The 19,634-nt window shown below is 44.9% G+C and overlaps 1 protein-coding gene across 4 annotated transcripts in view; it reads right to left on the reverse strand.

Moving 5' to 3' along the window:
* Positions 1–772: 772 nt before the first annotated feature.
* The window catches only part of Nbas (NBAS subunit of NRZ tethering complex), a 305,952-nt gene continuing 287,090 nt past the window's right edge, over positions 773–19,634 (reverse strand). For 2 of the 4 annotated variants that reach the window (XM_087907244.1, XM_087907243.1), the window contains exons 50-52: positions 17,968–18,106; positions 11,606–11,734; positions 773–1,170 (exon numbers count right to left, since the gene is read on the reverse strand). In XM_087907244.1, the coding sequence (XP_087763370.1) occupies positions 895–1,170; positions 11,606–11,734; positions 17,968–18,106 (544 nt within the window). In that variant the 3' untranslated portion in view covers positions 773–894. Of the gene's footprint in view, positions 1,171–11,605; positions 11,735–17,967; positions 18,113–19,634 lie in introns of all 4 variants that reach the window. The other 2 variants (XM_087907242.1, XM_087907241.1) reach the window with 1 other exon arrangement.

Genomic DNA, 19,634 nt, shown 5'->3' on the forward strand with positions numbered 1-19,634 from the left:
TATCACTAATCATTACTACTTAAACCTTCTCTGTGTACTTGATGGAGCTTCACTATACACACCTGAGGCAAGATATTTGATCACATCGCATGAAGATATGTCACCGTGATTGGTTTAATAAAAAGCTGAACAGCCAATAGCTAGGCAGGAGGTATAGGTGTGACTTCTAGACAGCGAGCTCTGGGAAGAAGAAAGCAGGAGGCGCCGGCCAGATGCAGAGGAAGCAGGACACGCAGGAGGAGAGATAAAAGCCATGAGCCACATGGCAGTTCATAGATGAATAAATGAAGAAATGGGTTAAGTTATAAGAGCTAGTTAGAAACAACCCTAAGCTAAGGCCAACCTTTCATAATTAATCAGAAGTCTCCATGTCATTATTTGGGAGCTGGCTGGCAGGACAGAGAAAGACTCACTATGCATACCCTCACACAATACTCATTAACTCTGTGAGCTATATAATATAGCATTGATCTTCATATGACCCAATCAAGGCTTGGGGAGGTTGACTACTGGACCTAAGGCCACAAGAACCATCTTGAGCCTTGAACACAGGACTATTCATCCTCCAGCCTAGGACAGCTGGCCAAGCCACTGGGTACACCACAATCTCACACACAACATGCCACCATTTCCAATTTTCTGAGCTATAGCTTCAGATTCAGTTAACTGTGTTCCAACCAGAAAAGGCAAAAATAAAATAAAATACTTGACAGTAATAACAGAACATGCAAACCCATCAGTATGAGGAAGAAAGCACTTAAAGAGCGCCGCCTGCCACTTATATACGCCTTTATTCATTACTGTTAGAAATGCTGACAACAATTAACTTCTACATGTTCTGCTTCGGGGTCCAACGGTCTCTCACACCAGGAGCAGGGTCATGGGAAGTTGTGCTCACACCCACTGCCTCACTGCGCTGAGGGCAGTGCTGAAAGTTCTGAAGGCCGGGTGAGTCCCCTGCACAGCCAGAAGGAGTGACCCAGCTTCGACTTCATGGCCGGCCTCCTGCAGGTGTCTAGCCAGTTCCTCTGCATCCCAGCGTCCTTGCTGCTTGGTGGCCACAAGGTGACCAACAATACGTGGATAGAAGGGTGTGGAGACACATTTCACCAACAGCCTGGCATCCACGAGCAAGTCAAGCAGCTCCTGGTCACATTTGGAGTCATCCACCTTCAAGAAATAAGAAACCTGTGAGTGGACATTTGCAGCCTTTTCTCCCACAATTCCCTGTGCTCTCCACGAGGTGATCACATGCAGTCTGCTGGCTTTCCGCATTATGCACATCCAGCTGAAGATGACCTATGCCAAACAGTGCAGGGAGGAAGTGAGCACCTTGAAGGTCAGAGATGGGACAGACACAGCTTCCTTTTAACACAGGCAGACAATGTACCAGACCCTTGCTTGAGCCCTGACTTCCAACAATCATATATTGAACCACACATCATGTTTAATGCTGCAGAAGCAGCACTTCGAGGAGCCCCTTCCAGTTCAGCCTGGGAAGTCAGCACTTTCATGTCTCAGTTTCACACAAACGGAAATTAACATGCAAGAAATGTTTGCTTAACACTGTAGTAAGTTGTAGAGCCACACTCTGCACTCAAGTCGGTCTTGACTTTAAAGTCCAAGCGAACCTAACAACCACATGCACCATTTTCTTTGTCTTTTCATCTATGTTCTTTATCCCCAATTCTCTCTTGAATGCAGAACCACATGAAGATAAATCTTTTCAGGGTAAGAAAGCCTGTCTTCCTGCTCTGGAGAGTGAGCAGAAAGGCACCAAGGAGCAGAGGGGTGATACCGTTCTCACTGAAGCCGGTGGGAGGCACAGGTCGCATCTTACATGTCTACATATGACTCTCCATGGCTTTGTTACTTTATTTATATTTTTACTGTTTTAAATTATCATTCCTTCTTGCAAAGAACTGAGTCAATATGGATAGCATATCAGAAATCATTACTGCCCTCTGGCATCATGAGACAGTTGCATGGCTAAGGTTCTATTTGCTGTCATAGTAGGTTTTAACTGTGGTTGTATGGACCTCAAAAATGATGTGGCATTCCAAAGTCAATTAACTAAATAATTAATTAAATCAATTCTATCAAAAAACTCTACACAGTGTGCTTCTTCCTGCCTATTTGTTATGAAGAAGAGCGGGTACTGAGAAGGAAGACACTGTCTACTGGCGCAGCCTGAGAGAAGCATAGATAATACAATTTGCTGGCTCCATCAACAATGCATCAGGGTTGTTCACAGCCTGACATAAAGATCGGCTCCAGCGCCACTTTCCTGTGACCTTTTCTAAAGCTGTTAGCCAGGCTCATCCTTCCTTCCTCCAAGCCCCCTACACACCTGACACACAGCTCTTGATGCTATGCTGTGGTGACCTTTCTGCTTCCCCTACTGCAGGGGATGGTGGAGGGATGGAGGGTACAAGGGTTTTACAGTTTTTCTATTTCACTACCCAGTGCAGTTCACATCGGTTAAATAGCCAAGTGAGCTGACTTCAGTAAATGCTGTCACAGTTTTATAAACTGTACAAGTATGTGATGAAGATCTTATTTTGGCAGCAAATCGATCTCCGATCCTAGGGCATTGGATGCTGCTATCCTGGCATCTCCGTGTCCTCGGGGCTCTTTCTCTGGCTTCTCATTTCACACACTTGCTTTGAGGCAGAATCTCACACGTAACTCAGACTGGCTTAAAACTGGAATTCACAGCAACCCTCTTATCTTGGGTTCTGGAGCGCTGGGGTTACAGGTACAAACCATACTTGGTTTGTGCTTTCCAAATTCATATGCAAATACTTTTGACCTAGTAAAATATCTAGTTCATCTCTACTGGGCTTTGGGCTTTTATTGCTTGGGAATACTATACAGGAGAGGTAACTGGTGTAAGAGCCAGACTCTCCTTCCCTATGAGCTCCCACCATGGCTGATAGGGGGCCCATGTGTCTGTAAGCTCTGTGGTTTCTCTACCTCACCACATCCTGCCCAAGCCCACCCCTGCTTTTCACACTTGTCAAGCATGAATCCTCATCCCACGGAGCTCCTGCATCCCCACCACATGCACAGTTCCAGAGAAATGCTCTCAGCATCCACAGGACTCCACTATGGTAGTTGTATCCTCACATAATGATGAACACTGTGTGGGTGCCTCGTGGTGGGTCTGTGTCAGCAGCTCAGCTCTGAGTTTGCCTGTTCTTGGTTTCCTTCTAGAACAGCAGCCCCTCCAGGGTGGAGACTCCATAGCTTGTGTTTACTCCATAGCAGCCCCCATGACTGGAGCGGCTGGTCACAGGATGGTCGCACCCCAGGATTTGTGGAACAAGGATGTGAATGGATGAATCACCCACAGGCAGAGGTCTTACTGTTTCACTCCACACGGTTATCTGTGTAGACTGCAAGCACATGCCCTCTGGGTTACTTTACATGCCATTTTCCGGTTTACCCTTCAAAATAAAGGCTCTACCACAGCCTCCAGGAGACAGCCTGCATGGCAGCAGGCCCTGTCAAATGTCTGCTAGAGCTCCTGGATGAGAGGTTGAGTCTAGGCCTGCCGAGTGAGAAGTCCTAGGAAGTGTTCAAGGCCAAAGGGAGAGAGCTCCTCTGGCACAGCTGGCCCCTCTCACTGCTCGTCCGACCTGATATCCATCACACGTGCTTCTGGTGAGTGGGGCTCTGCCTTCCTGGGAGCTGTGCACAGAGCAGCAGGGGGAGAGCAGGAGGAGCAGAGGCCTGTTGGAATTGAGGTTCCTTGCTGAGATGCCCCCCACAACCAGGAAAAGGAGAGCCAGGACCAAGAGTCATGGGCAGAGAGTCAGGAAAGGCTTGGGGGATTCTGCTTTTGCCTCTCAGGATGGAGTGTGGGAAAAATGGTAGTGACTGCTTCATTTCATCTCCTCCCGTGGCCTCCTGCCTGCTCTTAGAAGCACAGAACGGCTTCAGCATAGTGTTCTGTAAGGAAAATGCTGTGGAGACAATCATTCTGTGCACATCTGGAACAAAATGCAGAGTGAAAAAGTAAACAAAAGCTGAGCATGGTGGAGTCGGTAATTCCAGCTGTTGAAAGACAGAAACACCAGAGGCTCAAGGCCAGCCTGGGCTACATAGTGAGTTTCAGGCCATACTGCAAAGCAGAAAAGGAGGAGTGGTGATGAGATGGCTCAGTGGGTGACGGCTTGCCTCCCAGATCTGACCACCTCAGTCCCATTCCTGGCTGACTCCCAAAAGTGGTACTGTGACCTCCACACTGTGCCGTGGAGCGTGGGTGCCCTCATGCACACTTATAGCAAGAGTAACGACAGAGACAGTTTTTGTCTGATCCATTCTAACTCCTTTAAAGAGAAGCGCCGGCCAGAAAGGAAATGAGCAGCCACAGCCTCAGGTCAGCGCCTCTCCGCACGCCTGTTGCCTGCTTGTCTTTCATCAGCACGCAGCAGCCAGGCTCTCCTTTCACCCCGCACTGCCCACAACACTCTAGGCACTAACCGCATCGTATTAACTTGTTAGGCCTCAGAAAGCCTTTGTCTACAATTCTAACTAACGCTTTTAATGATCTGGTGCTGCCTACTACTGAGGGCAGTTTCTGTTCCTCTGTCTTTTGCATCCTCACCACTTATTGTTCTTGAAATTAAAAAGCAAAAGGAAAGAAACATACTTTGGAAAAGAAAGCAGTCTTCCAAGCCAGTATCTTAGGAGAGCAAGACGGCGACCATACCCCCCTTCCAGGTGCTATGAACTGAGGCAATCTTTTCACAAGGGATCATATGATATAAGTCTTCTCAATAATACTAAGAATTATAGGAATGTTTTTATGGTTTCCATACTTACATTTTTTTAATGGGTACGAAATAGCCTATTGAAAAGATGTCACCGTTATTTAACTTCTGCTAAGAATTTGCAGCTGTCTTAAATGGAGACTACTGAAGCACTACAATGGATACTTTCTATGCATATATTTTCTTCTTTGCTTTTTCCATGCTATAAATCTCTAGGAGAGATAATATTGGGTTATTATGAGTTGAACTGTGTTGTGTCCCTTTCCTGAATTCCAAACTTGCTCATAGCCCAGTTTCTACCCAACGACTGCACGCAGTGAGTAGGTTTAGTTAGAGACCAGGCCTCTCAAGAGGTGATAAGGGCTAAGGGGTGAGCTGGAGGCACCAGGATGGGCTTGGCTCCACTATAATTAGTGCCTTTTTGAGAACCAAAGCTGAGGACACACAGGAAAGCCAGGAGTTCCATGCCTGACAACAGTCACCTCCCGACAGAGAGGGGGCCTCAGAAGAAAACAAGCTGGCCATGGCTCTGACTTCAGACTGCTCATCTCTGGAACTGTAAGAAAAGCCGGCTCTGCTGTTGAGGCTGTCCAACTTGGAGAACTGTTATGGCTGCCATCACACACAGCACACAGCAGGGTGAGGCCTGAACCCTTTTCTGTTATGGATACACATCTAACCTGTCTGAAGCGTGGGGCAAACATCCAGGGCACGGTAGTGATGGCAGTGTGTGGGCATGCCAATAGTAGGTATTAAATAAAACAATGTGTTAATCTGGGAGCTAGGCAATGGTATTTCATGACTTCTTTATTCTGGATTCATGTATTTACAGAATTAAATTTCCCCCACATATTTCCTATCACCACTGTTGCTGTTGTTGACAGAGGGACTGGGACCTCCACTCATTTAATAGAATTTGGGATCTCTGTATGACTTACGTGCCAACCCTGGCTTTATTATAATAGACACTTTGCCTTATTGTTTGCAATTTCTGCTTTTGCTATACTTTGATATACAAAGATTTTTATATTTTTATACTGTTGGGAAACCAGTTACTATCTTATAATTTCTTTAGTTATTTTAAAATTTAAGTTTTAACTTCTCAAAAAAGTGTTTGTGGGTAATTTTCTGACTTTTAAAATATGCTTAATATGATCTTAAGTTCTCTAGGAATCGGTTTTGTCTTTTTATACAGCCTTAGAAAATCACATATCCTTGCTATTAGCTTAACTGGTGTAGTATGGGCTTGAAGAAAACAATATTGTTCTGGTTCTCAGTTTGGCTATGATTATAATAAGCATGAGCCAAGTCAGAAGGGTTGGTTCATTTCCCACTAAACAAATGACTTAGGGTGAGAGGCAGTCCTTTGCAGCAGAGATCATTTCTAGCCCTAGGTCTGTTTCTAAATGTCTGTGTGGCCTTGCAGGAGCACTCTCTCTATTTTCCATGTACCATCAGAAAGGCACAGGGTCTGAGGCCTGACAGTAAGGAAAACTTCCATGTGCCTAGCATGTGGTGTGCAGTTCAGCTGCAGTTATAGCAGACAAATGGAAATAAAGAATTTTCTAGAAGGGGAAAGACTCACTATATTTATGAGAAGCATCTCTCTTCCATGTGTTCCTGTTGGTGATCAGTTTTGGAGGCTAAATAAAACTCTGTAGATCTTGGGAAAGAAATGTATAGCTATAGGCAGAGTATTACTGTCCTCCAACCATTAAAGTTATTTCTTTAGTTCCTTGCTCAACAATACATAATGAGACTTCTCTGAATTCAAGCCTTTGATTTTATAGATCTCCATCACACTAAGAGTAATTACAGTAAAGAGGTAAGCTGCGCTCCAGCAGCATAATGCGTACGGGGCTTCATCTTGGTGACATTAGAGATCATTACTAAGGCTTCACTGTTTACTTAGGGAGGATATTTGCCTCTTCTTCACATAACACTAACACTTCATGAGCTATTAAAAATATTAACCTACAATTGCAGAAAAAGTATACACAAGTGTGTATGCTGCGGGAGCTACTTTTGCTCCTTCAGCCAATAGCCTTTGAGATACCAGCCCACTGAGGTGTGGTAGCTTTTGCTTTAAAAATAAGTGGCGGCAGCCCTCTCTCTCTCTCTCTCTCTTGCTTGCTTCGGATTTTGCTTCTGACTGTCAGAAGCTTTTCCTGGTCGTGCAGGAGGCTGTTGTCTAGGATGGTGATCTGTAAGTTTTTTCCTTTTAAATAAATAACCCTTTTATTAATCTTAATTCCAAGTTGGTGTGGGATTGTTTTGTTTTGTGACTTACTCCATTATGTGTACTTCAAATGAAAACACACGCAAGATAATGCCTGTATCCTGTATTTGAACATGACATTCTGATTCCACTTCCTCGGCAGACCGTGAGGTCTACATCTGGCAGAACGTCTAACATGCTTTCGCCATGACATCTGGTTTATCTAACAACACGGGGAGAGGCCCTTTGAGAACTCCAGCCTGGTTGTGGCTGTGAACAGAGCAGAGTGCTCGACTTTGGGATCCAACCACTGTTGTTTCTGAATCACTCTGCCCTAGAGATATGCCATTTAAACAGAGTGATGGGTGACATCTTGGTTCATCTTTACATATGTCTTGCAAATGTCTTCACTCTTTACACAGCATTGGGCTGAGCATGTAGTACTCAGTACGTCTGTCTACAGCACAGGTCAACCAGACACTGGTGCGGCTCAAAACTGGCTGTATAGAAATCAAATAGGTTCAAAATTGAGCGAACCAGCTTTCTAGCCCAGAAGGAAGCAGTCAGGCCCTGTGACATGCTGCTACAGACTCTGTCATCAAGACAGCTGCATGAGAGGAAGAACAAACAAACAAACAAACAAAACTGATATTAGGGTCAACACCAAAGAAGGACTCTGAATCCTCTCACTCCATGTGCCCGCTATCATACTACAGCAAGACATGACAAAAAGTGAGAGACAACACCAATGGTAATCACACATGAAAGGGACTACTGGGGAGAAACTTGGGGAAACTGAGGCATTAGAGGGGACAAAGAGAGCTGGGATCCTTGGTTTCAGTGGAGTTTGCCAACCCACACAGGCTCTTCTGAGCACTTCTAAGGTTCTCCTCCAGCTCAGGCACTTGCCACAGAATGGCCTGCCAGGTTCTCATGCCTCGATGCGAAGACGGAAGGAACACACTGGCTAGACCTGTGAAGTATTGCCATGGGAAGAAGGTCCCCGTTCACTCTGAGTCACTCCCCAGGGCAAGACTAAGGTCCATGTGCACAAGGTAAAGGGTGCAAGTCTTGCTTAAGGCACTCACAATGGCACAGTGCCCAGTGCTAGGGAAGTGGTCTATCCCCTGCCGTGCTTGACCTTAGCCTGGGGGACTAAGAGGCTTACAAAGAAAATTCAGATGGGTGACTCAGTGGCTGCTCTGATTCCATCTTTTTCAGTTCTGGCATTACTACACACTTCAGGGCGATTCCACAATCTCGTTTCTTTGTAGGTACCTTACACAACATGTTTTAAAGCAGCATGGCTTAGCATGACTTTGAATGTTAGGCCTGGCTGTTCACTGGCTGTTTGACTCAGTATCTCTCCTGTGAAAACAGAGCAGCACTGCCCAGAAGCTTAGTGAATGGTGAAGGGTTGTTGAGGAGACAGGGAATGAATGTTCTTATTATCAAACTTGGAAGCAAGTGGGACTTGAGAGATGTAGGCACGTGAAAGGAAAGAGGCCCTTGGTAAGGTTAGAAACATGGTTTACTCTTTTACACTAGGGGTCTGGGGTATGTGCCGGGGGACAGAGGGACTGGGAAGCACTAGGAGGATATAGTAAGGGGTAAGATCCACTAGGCTTCTGGAATAGTAAACAGAGACAATCTCAGTTCACAAGACTAGTAAAATACATTTGCTAACTTTGTGGATTTTGACCTGAACAGACAGAACTAGAAATCAACTTCAAGCATGCCAAGGAACAGCCTTCATGGTGGGCGCTGCATTGTGAACAAGCTCTCAATCTCGCCAAGACTGATGGAGAAGTCATCCCGCACACTATCACCAAGGGTTTTGACTAGTCATCAACAATACCAACTCAGGAAAGACTGTTTGCTTCCCAGGATAGAAGCTTCTGCCTATTTGAATAAGGTCACATGCTAAAGACAAGAGGTGTGCCATTTCAGAAGCGCTTAGAGGGAGAAGTGGGTCCCGCTGTTGAAGGGAAAGCTGCAGCCAGCTCCACACCAGCACTTAAGCATCTTCCCTATAACTGCGAGCACCTATAAAGCTGTCAGCAGCTGATAATGAACAGCGAAATAATACATGCTACCAGCAAACAAGTGCAGGCGTTTCTCCTTTCATAGCTGTGCACTGTGTGGACCAATTGCTGTCAGAGGATCCCTTTGCCAGATGTTATTTTTTTAATGTCAACAGGAACTCCTATCAACAACCAATAAGGGGAAAACTAAAGTTATTGATGAACCTTAGCCCTTACTAATGGACAGAACCAAAAAGAAGCAGCAGAGGTTTCTAGTTACCACTCAACAGCCAAGGATGATATTATATAAAAACAGCAGGCCAGGAGCACACAGTATTGCCTGCTGATGCTCTTTTCTGGGGGATGTATGAGATGACTCTTTCCCAGTGTTGGAGAACAATGACATATCATGATAACTGCATATTCATTTATCCAGATCTCTTAAAATGACAAAATTGCAGAGATGAAGAGAAGATTGTTACCAAAGTTTCTGAGGCTACAGAGGGCAGAGTGAAGGCCTGTGGCAGAGACACCATGGTTCAGGACTGCATGTCTCACGGGAGACCCACCTGCCACAGATTCCACACACAGAGAAGTGGGGAATTCTGGTGAAAGGTGAAAAAAGGCCAGTAGGCCATGTCAATGCTTACATTCTTGGTCGTGATTACTGTAGTTATACCAGAGTTTACCTTGAGAAAGATGGGTGACAAGGATCGGAGACCTTATTATACACCTCCTACAACTGAATATAAGAGTATGCAGAACATGTAGCATGTCTGAGGATGCCCAGACATGTACATTTTGGTGATGTATATTTCAGGCAAACAGTAGGCTGCCCTAATATACACGCACCTTAAGGTTGACTCTTATCACCGAATTTCTAAACGCGAGTGTCTCCACATAGCGAGTGACACATTCTAGACGTGTGGGTGTGGCTTTCAGTCTCAAGCCTGATGGGCCCCGCTGGCTGGTTCGCCTTCATGGCCCCAAGGAAACTCCCCACAGCGTACAGAGCAGTTGTAAACTCCAAGTCTTAGCACGATGCGGCACCTCACAAGCTCCGAGGACCTTCTTACGGAGAAGGCCCACTAGTGCCATTTAGTTCTCATTTACTTTCCCATTTTGATAGTGTTTCCAGCGGTGGTGAGCTAGTAGTTTGGGGTCCCTGCTCTCATCACAGTCCTGATGGATACATTTGAGATAAGGAATTTTGACAATGGGAGATGGAATCCTAGCCAGGAGTGTAACAGGAGAAGGATGAAGATGGAGAGGTTAGTATAAAACATCACTTCTTATTCTCTGTGAGACCTTATAATACCTAACCAGAGACTCAGAGAATAAACAGGGACTATGACTAGTTGATGGAGGAGGATGTGATGGAGAATCAGTCTAACTGATTTTGTTCAGTTCCATCTTCCTGGGTTTACAAGAAGGAAAAAAACAGGCTCAGAAAAAACTCATTATAATTTTCAATTTTAGTGAAGATACAAGGAATATTCCTACCAGCAAGGAGACAGGAGGCTAGCAAGAGGTCAACGCCCGAGTACTTCAGTCTGGCAGCCCAAAGGTCCTGCTGGTATCAGTGACAAGGGGCAGCCATTCCAAAGTCTCTGCAGACAGTCTTATAGTACTTCAAGAATACAACCGACCAAAAGCAATGGCTCTTCAATGACTGTTGTCAAATCCAATTTATGTAACATTTGGGTATTTTGCATTAATAAAACATTTTATCAATGTCATCTTTTCTTCTATTTCTTAGCTGTCTTCTGCAGCCAGCACAGCCCTCTGTTCTAGAACTCCTTTCTCGCTGCTCCCAAGAAGACATCTTAACAGGGAAGCAGCACAGACAGTAAAATGACAGAGTCCACTTGCATCTGTGTGTGTACACGAATGTGCACACAATGCTCACATGAAACAAGGATGTCTGTAGAGAAGGCTTTGGGGAAGGATCATTTGATGAAAATTTGCTACAACACAGTCCTGAGTTATTTAACTGAAGAATGCACATCTTAAGAGGAAGAGAGAGATCGCCGTTTTCCTCAGCCATCACAACAAGACAGTCAGCCTTGTGGGAGGAATCTCCAAGCCTGACTTAAGCATGCTTGTCTTCAAGGTCAAATGCTGCTTCCACTGAGGCTCAGGTTCCAGAGGACCACAGTTCTGGACTTCAGATGTCGACAGTGTGTGCTGCTAGGAAATGTTTCTGTCTGTGAGCAGCTACCACACACACCCTGGGAGATGGAAGCCAGCCTCAAGCAGATCAAATTTTTCCAGACCCAAATCCCAAACAGCAAGGCACCCAGGCCACTGGTTCATGCTACTGAGATGCTGTTTGCTGTTTCTCTGTAAAGATATATGTTACATGTGTCTGTGTTCTCAGCAATCAACTAGAGTCTGGATCATGGGAGAGGCTCAGGAACTGCCTATGAATCCAAGCATGTACTACCTGGATAGAAGAGAGGCACCTTCTATAGTCAGAGAATACTATCTATAAAGCAGCTGGGAATTATCGTTATTGTTAATGAGGATAAATGCACTACATTTACTTTTTGAAACAAGAGCAGTAGTAAATCAACTGGGCATACCTTAGTGACAGCTGAGATTTGCTCCAGGGCCAGGGCCTGTAGACTCTCATCTCCACTCTCCAACAGAAGCTTCAGGGACGGGAGCAGCAGGGACTGGTGCAACATCAGCAGGCACAGCTCCTTCACACCCTGGAATCACAGAGGAGGTGAGTTCCACTCAGGGAAACAGTGCAACCCTGTGCTGAATCTTCTGGATGCACCTTCACACGCCTCTGTTATTGTGTGTGTGTGGTTACATATGTGTGGCTATGCTTCTGCATATATGTGTGTATATGGATGTGTTTATATTTGTGTGTGCATTGTGGATTTATATTTGTTTATATACGTATATGTGTGTTTATATTTGTTTCTATGTGTGTCTATATGTGTTGTTATATTTGTGCATATATGTATCTATGTATTTGTACTTATATTTGTGTATGTATATGTATGTGTTTTTAGGTTATGTGTATATGGATGTGTATATGTGTGTATGTGTGAGCAGAGCTGCTGTCCATGTCATTCCCTTCCTGGTAAGCTGTGGCCATCTTTCCATGTGTTCAGACAGTGTATAATATCGCGTTGAGTGACAGGATACACTCACTATCTAGTTGTACGCTTGTTATCTATTGCAGCACGGATCTAGTGCTACAATTTATTCTAATTCTCAGAGCCCTGTTTTCCCTATAAATAAAATGGAGCCAACTGTATTTGTTTTGCAGTATTTTTTGTGTACCTGAGAATTAATATAAATGCACAGTGCTAAGCACACCGCAGACTTCATAGCAGCTGTCACCACTAATGATGCCGACATCTAGTTCTTATCTACTGAGATAGAGGACATCAGCACAATGTTTTAAAAATGTGTTTAAAATTCTAATGCTAAAGTAAATGGAATTCTTGATATATTTAAGATATTCCATCATCATGAAAACTACCTGTGGTTCAAAACAATGGACAAGTGTAGACCTGGATTTCATTCTTAGTTTTTAATTCTACTTGCTAAACCTGTCACCAGAGAAAAGAAATCTGAATAAGGTAACAGAAGATAATCCTTTACAATGAAGAGACAGAAAGCACACAACTGTTTTGACCACTGGCTACTTGAAGTATGTTGACTGTAGCTATGACATAAAGAACTGAACACTAGACCCAAGGGAAACAACGGAGTGGCCCATTATACTAAAGCAAGCCTACTTTGGAAAAAGAATGAAGGGTCACAGCCCTGCATAGGGCTGTTCTGTTGTGCTACTCCACCACAGCAGAGCAGAGAACCTTCCAAACACAAACCCAGGGCACTCTCAGCATCCCTGCCCAGCATTCCAGGATGCGATGACAATGATGACCGACTGAATGAGACAGTTTCCAAACTGGTGAGATGAAGGCTTAAGTCACAAACAATCCCACACCAGTTTGGAATTATGATTAATAGAATGGTTATTTGTTTAAAGGGGAAAAATTTACAGATCACCGTCCCAGACAACAGTCCTCTGCGTGATCAGGAAAGGAGTCTAGGAGCCAGAAGCAGAACTGGAAGCCAGAGAGAGAATGGAGGACAGCCGCTGCTTTTTTAAAGAGAGAGAGAGATCACGCCCCAATGGGCTAGTATCTCAGTGGCTGTTGGCTGAAGGAGCGGAAGGAGCTCCCGCAGCACCTCCCCCTTTTGTTTAAGTAAGACAGTTCTAAACGCAATTATATCCAATACGTACAAATATCCTATTCTAACTAGCTTAAGTCTTATATAATAAATAACTTGGCCAAGTCATGAGAGGAAGGTAACTACATTTATATAGTCTTCAACCCCATCGAATCTCTGAGAAGTGAAATAATGTTACCTGAGTAATTAGGAAGTTCAATCAAACAACTTCCAGAACATGTGACAAATCACAGAGACAACTGGCTACCTGGGCAACCACCCAAAGTCACGTTTGCAGCGCTGAAGCAACTAACTTTGGCTAAGGCCTAACATAACTGACAAACCATTTTAAAAGGCAAGAAACTTTTCAAAACTATCTTACCCTGTCTTGGTAACAGGAAAATTGTGTGTATTATGTCAATCATATTTTAAATAAATGCTGATTGGCCAGGCAGGAAGTATAGGTGGGTCAACCAGACAGGAAGTAGAGGTGGGGCAAGAACAGGAGTATTCTGGGAAGAAGGAAGCCCATTAACCCCACTCCTGTCCAGACACCAAAGAAATAGGATGTGACCTGCCCAGCTGGCAAAGGTACTGAACCATGTGGCTAACATAGGTAAGAATTATGGGGTAATATAAGCTCCAAGAGCTAATAAGTAGCCTGAGCTAATGGGACAATCAGTTTTATAACTTATGGAGATCTCTGTGTGATTTTCTTTGGGGCTTGCTGGCTGTGAGGTACTGGGCGGGACAGATACCCCAACAAGCTGGCCCTCATGTTACAGTGAGCTGCCTGAAGTTGAACAGTGAGCTCCAGGGTTTCTGCTTTCATGAACTGTCACCCATTGGGGTGGGATTTTAGGAATACAGCTGTTTCAGAGTAGTTTCTGCTCTTGGAAGTGACCCCTCACTCACACTCCTGATACCCCAGTAAAACTCATTGGTTCACCCAGTTGGATGTCAGTGGTATCATTGGTCTGCTATTGACTCCCTATCTGGGTAAGTACACATTGGTTCACATCTCCCCAAGAACAGTGACAATCAATTGATGGAGGATGTCCTTTTGTATATGTGTTGCCTTTTGGTGAATAAAATTGTTTTGGCCAATAGCTTAGCACAGTAAAGCCAGGCAGGAAATCAGAACAGAGATATACAGAGAGAGTAAGAGGAGTGAGGAGACGCCATGTAGCTGCCGAAGGAGACAGATGCCACCAGAACCTTTAAGTGGTAGGCCACAACCTCATGGCAATACACAGATTAATAGAAATGGGTTAATTGAAGATGTAAGAGTTAGCTAGGAATATGCCTGAGTCATTGGCCAATTAATAAATAGTTTCTGTGTGATAATTCGGGTCTGAGCGGCTGGGAAATGAACAGTCTCCGCCTACACACAATGACAGGCACCTCCGACTGGCCGAGCTCAGCCTCTATTCTACATTCTCTATTCTAGAAGGTACTCTTCATTACCTTCTCTCCTGCAGTTCTCTATTCACCGATATGCCCCCCTTTGAGGGTGTGCAATGCTTCATCTACTCTAAAGTTACATTGTACATACCATATTGAAAATTTATAAATGAGTCTCTCTTAGCATTCATGTCTGCTGTTTATTCAAAATGCTATCACTAATTGACATAGAACCTTATTGTTTCATGTTTACACTAAACACTTTATTGACTGTAGCTCTAAATGACAATTTTTAATAAAAAGCACAGACAATTAATAGATAGTGTCAGCTTCTTTCTATTGCTGTGATAAAACCATAAGCAAAGGCGACTATGGGAATAAAGAGTTTATTTCATCCTAAAGCTTACAGTCCACCACGAAGGGGCGCCAGGAACTGAAGCAGAGACCATGGAGGAGCGCAGTCTACAGGCTTGCTCAGCCTGCTTTCTTTTACCACCCAGGACCACCTGCTCAGGAGTGGCACCCTCTCATCAATCACTAATCAAGAAAATGAAAACGCCCCACAGACTTGCCAGTAGGCAATCTGACAGGTTTTCTCACTTAAGGTTTCTCTTCCCAGATGACTCTACCTTGTGATAAAAATCTAAGCAGGGTAGATAGCATATGGCCCCTTGAAAGGGGACAGATAAGCAGGCCCAAGCTCAGGGACCAGCCTTAGCCTGGTGTTGCCAGGGAAGTCAAACCAGTCCACTGACACCCTTTTGGCCTTTATACAACGTGTAGGGACTCAGCGGGTCAGTGTCAACAGGTGTTTTGGAGCCTGAGAGGGGTGTAAGCAGGTGTGTGTTGCTCACACATGCAGAGGAGCTGTCCGCTCCCTCTGTCGTAGGTTCTGATGTAGGTTCACACCAGTGAAGGCTGTGCTGGGCATGGGGCTATTCATGGACTCCTGGTCTTCAGAGCTGCTCAAGTGAGGCTGGGTCTAGACCTGACTTCTGGCTGCAAAATCTGCCTCCATCTATCACCTCCACCCAGAGACCCAGGGATTCTGACCTGAAACACCTGCTTGCTATGTTTGCCAGGCGTTAGTACACACCATGTCATCTGGTTTGTTCCAAAACCCTTTAAAGAAGGCATTTTAGCCCTATTAATGAGAGAAGGTTGAAGAAGAAGCAGGTAAAAGGGAAATAGCTTGGATGTCATGGGAGAGTCTAAACCAAGCTCCCAGCACTGTCAAAAGTGCTCAGCTGTGAGGAAGGATGACCACTCTTGAGGTTCCCAAGCTGGGCTTAGCCAGGCTCATCTGGGTGACCTTCTTCCTTCCACACAACAGCCCGCAGCCTCTGGGACTCCTGCCCAGCGCAGACTCAGAGCTGCCCATCTAGGAGTGCCATCATCTTGTTTACGTTTCTTATCCCACACACCCTCAGCTCTTGAGGAGACTTTTATATTGCCACGGATGCAGGCTGAGAAGCACCCTCCACAGTTTGCAAAATCACGGGATGCACAACTTTGGAAAAGCAATGATTTGCTGGTAATTTTCCACGAGGAAAACCATCATGGCTGTACGGAAGCAGGTAGAAGGAGGAACAGCGTGAAATCTCTCTCTCTCTCTCTCTCTCTCTCTCTCTCACACACACACACACACACACACACACACACACATACACACACACACACACATGTGCTGTGACAAGTCATGGAGAAAAGAAAAAACTGTAACCATGAGGCTTGTAGGTGATGAAAAACAGGGACAAGGGAAGAGGTGGGGCCACCTCAGGGCCCTGTCACAAGTGCGCTCACACGTCATTAGCCGTGGGCAGAATAAAAGTAACTGAGGAGTGGGTAATCTTAGCACCATGGTGAAGAAAATTATTATGGAGCTCTGAGATTAAGCTGAGAAACTTTGAAATGTAAAATAAATTTAAGACATTTATATTTTGTAATAATTATGTTCTCTCCCTAGTAACACTTTAAATTTTTATTGAGCACATTTAACAATAAAAATAATGCTTATCATTTACTAATCTCCTGCAATCATGACATGCAAGGAACACTTTTATATGCATGCCCAACATGAGGAAGGAGGCTGAACTTAAGAAGCAATCACAGTGGCAACAGCACTCATTCAGTGACTACTTTTCTCTCCAGCAAGTTAGACAGAGACTGTCGCAACCTACTCCGAGGTGGCAATTAATCCACTCCCTTCCCACCTCAAGGAGAAGTCTGGATCTAAGAGTGGTGGCATGGTGGTTAGGAGCCCACGGGGAGCTGCAGCCCTGCCTTAGAGCTAGAGACACAGTGGTGGAGACAGAACTGCCAGGCAGTAACTCGAGAGCCTACGTAGACCTTTCCAACCAGCATTCAATTCAACAGAACAGCTATAGGTCAGTCTTGACATTTGGTCCTGATTGGTCAGAGCTCCATCTTACCTCGTATGAAGAGGGCCACGGTACACAGCTCCAAACACACACTCCTCTACACTGTTTTAGCTGCTGGTACTTTAAATATTTTATAGAATTCCTCTGTCATTCCAGTGGTTGGAAGAGTTCTTTAAACAAATAAGTCTTTAAAAATTCAACAAAAATACTTGCTCAGTCCCAAATTTGGAAAACAACATTAAATGTTCATTCATAGTAAGAGTGGTTTTCTTGAGTGATCACAATGAGGATTTACAGGCCCAGATTTATAATTTTGCTTTCAAGTTTATGTCTTACCTGGCAGAAACTCAAAACAAATGAATTCATTTAATGCCATTATCCAAATGCTTAAATTTAAGAATATGAGTTGCCCTAACAGTATACTGCTGAGTGAACACACAGCAGGCTACTATAACTAACAGAAAATACTAAAGTTTCTATGGTGCACGTATTACAAATACTCCTATGACACTTAAATCATGGGGTCAAAAGAGGTGACTGAGTCTCTGCTGTCTGCTACGGGAAGTAAGTGCTGTGGCTCTCCCATGTCCTTATAATTACACTACGAAGTATGCAAGGATCAGAGTGCTTGCTTGGTTACCAGGTACAACCGGCCTGGTTCAGACAGACAACACCTGAGTCACTGGGTCCCCTCAGAACGTCTGCCAGGATGGGCCATAAAAAGGCCTCCCAAGGGAACAGCACTGGTCTATGCCCTGGAACTCAGAGCACCAGTGAAAAGAAAACACCTTCCAGGCATCCTTGCGGTGCTGCTCTTCCTCGTGAGATTCACTACAAATTACTGGCCTTTACCAGAATTGCTTAAGCTAAGTGTTCTAGTGCAGCTACTACAACTGCCTACAACAGAGAGCGCTGAGAAGGAAAAGGACGTCCTGGGGAAGTCGCTCAAAGCATCCACTCACCTCCACAGGCAGCATTTGCTTGGTGTTGTAAAGAGAGCGGCAGATCTTCAACACCTCATCCCCTAGCTCCCGCTTGTTCTCTGCTGTGCATCTGGTCAGCATCACAGTCGCCAGTCTCACCCATGGGTTGCTGCCTGTGCTGCTCCTCACAGAGAATGTGCAAAACATTGGAGGTGATTAAAGCTCTCACAACTGTGACAAATTAAATAACAACAACAAAAATTCCTTCCACTTCTGAAATAAGGTGTTTATGGCAGCTCACACCTGGAGAGTACAGAATGTGCTCCTTTAACCTATCTCCTGGAGAAGGTGACATGGAGAAGCTGTGCAGACCTCTGTGGCATGAACAAGCAGAGGGCAGCACTGGGGCATCAGATGTCCTGAGAGCTCAGGCTCCTAAGTCATTTATAGACCCAGTCTCAAATTCTGACCCCAAGGTGGTACTGCCAATACTAGAATCTCTATTTATAACTCTCTGCTCTGGTGACTAGGACCCAGGGACCTGCAGTTAGCAAGCATTGGCAGGCCCTGAGTAGCTTTAGCAAGACCACAGAAAAGCACTTCTGAGACAGTGAAGGTGCTACGGTGAACAGAGCTGGTGCGACAGTCAGATACACCACGGTAGAACATGAGGGACTGGGAGTCACTAGTTCAAAGCCATTCTGGGCTACATAACCAGACTCTGCCTTAAACAACCACAAGCCCAAACTAAACAGTTAGGGTGAAACCCCACTCTTTAGAACACAGTCAGCACGCCATCATTGTCACAGATGATAGAGACCTGAGCCATGTTTTTTTTTCCTTTCTAAAAGCACTGGGTAAAAAACAGAAGATGATCTCCTCAGTTTGCTTCAGGAGTCCTAACGTGTCCGCCCTAGGGCTCGGGCGAGGACTTTCTCCCACATGTTCTTTTCTGCTCCTAAATTGCTCCAGGGGAACCATTTTCGGGGAAGCATCCTTCTTCCCATTCCAAGATGTGGAAGGTTTGCTGGTCTAGGGCAGAATCGCGCACTGAGTACCGAAGATCAGTACTGGAGCGGACAGGCCTGAGCAGGTCCCAGGGCCTCACGCTTCTTAACAATGAAATGCAGCCTCAGACAGACAGTGACGTGTTCAGCGGAAAGGGGCCACATGGCCAACAGCACAGGATGAGGCAGGTACTCCAAGTCTCTCTGAGTGGCAGTTGCAAGCTCAGCAGGACAGAAAGGAGAGCCCAAGGCTATGATGGGGCCAGTCCTGGTGAGAACTCCGTCTCCTTCACTCGTTAGCTATGAGCAAACTGAAGCGACTTAACTTTTGAATCTCAGTTCCTCATCTACATAACTAGGTAGAACTACCTTTGCATGTTTGTTGTGTGAATGATTGGTAATAGCAAGCTCAATACTGCGAGTGCTTAATAAATGGGAACTATTTGTTCCATATGAATTCTCAAGGCAGCACTGTAAGCTTTGTTTTAAAAAATCAGGCAACAAATTTCCTAGTGAAAATACCAGCGCTCATGCTGTAAATTAGACAGGGCCGTGATGGACTGTACGACACCGCGGAAGGAGACACTGGGCTCAGACACAGGGAAAAGTAGAGAGACACTCTAATATTTCAAAAACAATTTAAATTGCCTTAAAAGTCAAGTAATGATCTCTGTTTCTCTCACACAATATAATATATAT

This window comes from Myodes glareolus, chromosome 6 (genome assembly GCF_982192425.1).
Source record: "Myodes glareolus chromosome 6, mMyoGla1.1, whole genome shotgun sequence".
Lineage (NCBI taxonomy): Eukaryota > Metazoa > Chordata > Mammalia > Rodentia > Cricetidae > Myodes > Myodes glareolus.